At 32.1% G+C, this 1475-nt stretch overlaps 1 protein-coding gene across 2 annotated transcripts in view; it reads right to left on the bottom strand.

The window, feature by feature from the left end:
* LOC107618600 (protein SIEVE ELEMENT OCCLUSION B-like) overlaps nt 1–1475 on the bottom strand; it is a 6812-nt gene that overhangs the window by 4774 nt on the left and 563 nt on the right. For both annotated transcript variants that reach the window (XM_021112438.1, XM_016320709.2), the window contains exon 3: nt 393–838. In XM_021112438.1, the coding sequence (XP_020968097.1) occupies nt 393–838 (446 nt within the window). The remainder of the gene's footprint in view (nt 1–392; nt 839–1475) is intronic.

Below are 1475 nucleotides of genomic sequence, written 5' to 3' on the forward strand. Positions count from 1 at the left end.
GTATACACATGAAATTCTTTTCGTTTTAGATAATAAATGTTAAAATTAATTATTAATAAAAAAATTAAACTCTTTCATATAAAAATAATAATTAAAATGTTTAGTATTTAATTTCTTTTATCTATGAAAATCCTGATCTTCTTAGGCGTCGAAAATTTTTGTCTCTTATGACCTTTTTATAAAAATAGTTTGATTTTATAAATTTTTGTATCATAATCTATAACGTGAGGACGAAATCGACGTAATTTTAAAAAATTTATATTTCCGTAATCGTAATGTTATTACGGATAAAACACTAGTTAACATTTATTTTTGGATGTTGATAATATCACTCTAAACTAAACTAATAATTTTCTTGGAATTCAATGTTATTAATTAAGAACACAACTTACGATTGGGTGGTGAGACAATCAATCTGACTAACAATAGTGACAACAGTGATGATAGCCCAGTATACATCAACAGGGATGTGCTCTCTAGCAGGCACCAAAGCAGGCACATCTTTAGTGTCATAAGAGGAAAACTTCTCCAACTCGAATATCAACTCGATCACTTGCAATGTCGCTTTCACGAGATTGTTGACCTCAATGATGGCCTGCCGGTGCTTCTGCACGTATTCTGGCCGAGTCAGTAACGGCACTCTCTTGAGTACCGCCACTGATTTGGCCAAAAGGTCTGTTGGCTGATGGTGAGCCAACAGCCAAAAGTCACCGTACTCGAGGGCGAATGCGGCCAGTGTGATCACTGCCTTTGCATCCCACTCATAGTTTGAGAGCTTGTTTAGTATCACCAGTGCCGTTTTGTGAGCTGTTTCCTCACCTGGAGGCTTGCAACACATCTGCCATCATAATTAATCACTATTAGTTCTCAACTTCCAAACTTAATTATATAATCCTTTGAACTTGTACTATAAATATGTTATGTCTGCCATAAAAATTGTCGGCATAGAACTAATTAACTATGCTGGTGATTGGTGAATAGTCATTACGGTTGTCAGCATAATTTAGTATATTGTAGCGACAATTATTTTGGAGAATACAGTCTTCAACTGCGACATTGATCGTTGCCCTAATATTTTTCGAAAAAGATAATTTTTTTGTCGCAATATATGCTGTAATATTATTTTGTTAGCACATGTCTCAATTCTTGTGACTATAAATCCTTGTTAATAGTGACAAATATCTGAAAAAGATTATTTTCACAACAATTGGATCAATTTATAATGTTAGTTGAAGAAAAAATGTTTGAAATACATAATTAGATCAATTTAAAATTACTTTATTTCATATTTTTTAATTACCGTTTGTCTTATTTTATATTTTTTAATAATTACTAGCATAACCGTTTCAAAAATTCACTTATCATATTAACTATAGAATTTTTTTTACTGATAATTTCAACACTACTCCGATCCGATCTTGTGAGATTCATGTGCTAGTGTCTTGCCACCAATCGTGTAAATATATACATGGTCA

This window comes from Arachis ipaensis, chromosome B09 (assembly GCF_000816755.2).
Source record: "Arachis ipaensis cultivar K30076 chromosome B09, Araip1.1, whole genome shotgun sequence".
NCBI lineage: Eukaryota > Viridiplantae > Streptophyta > Magnoliopsida > Fabales > Fabaceae > Arachis > Arachis ipaensis.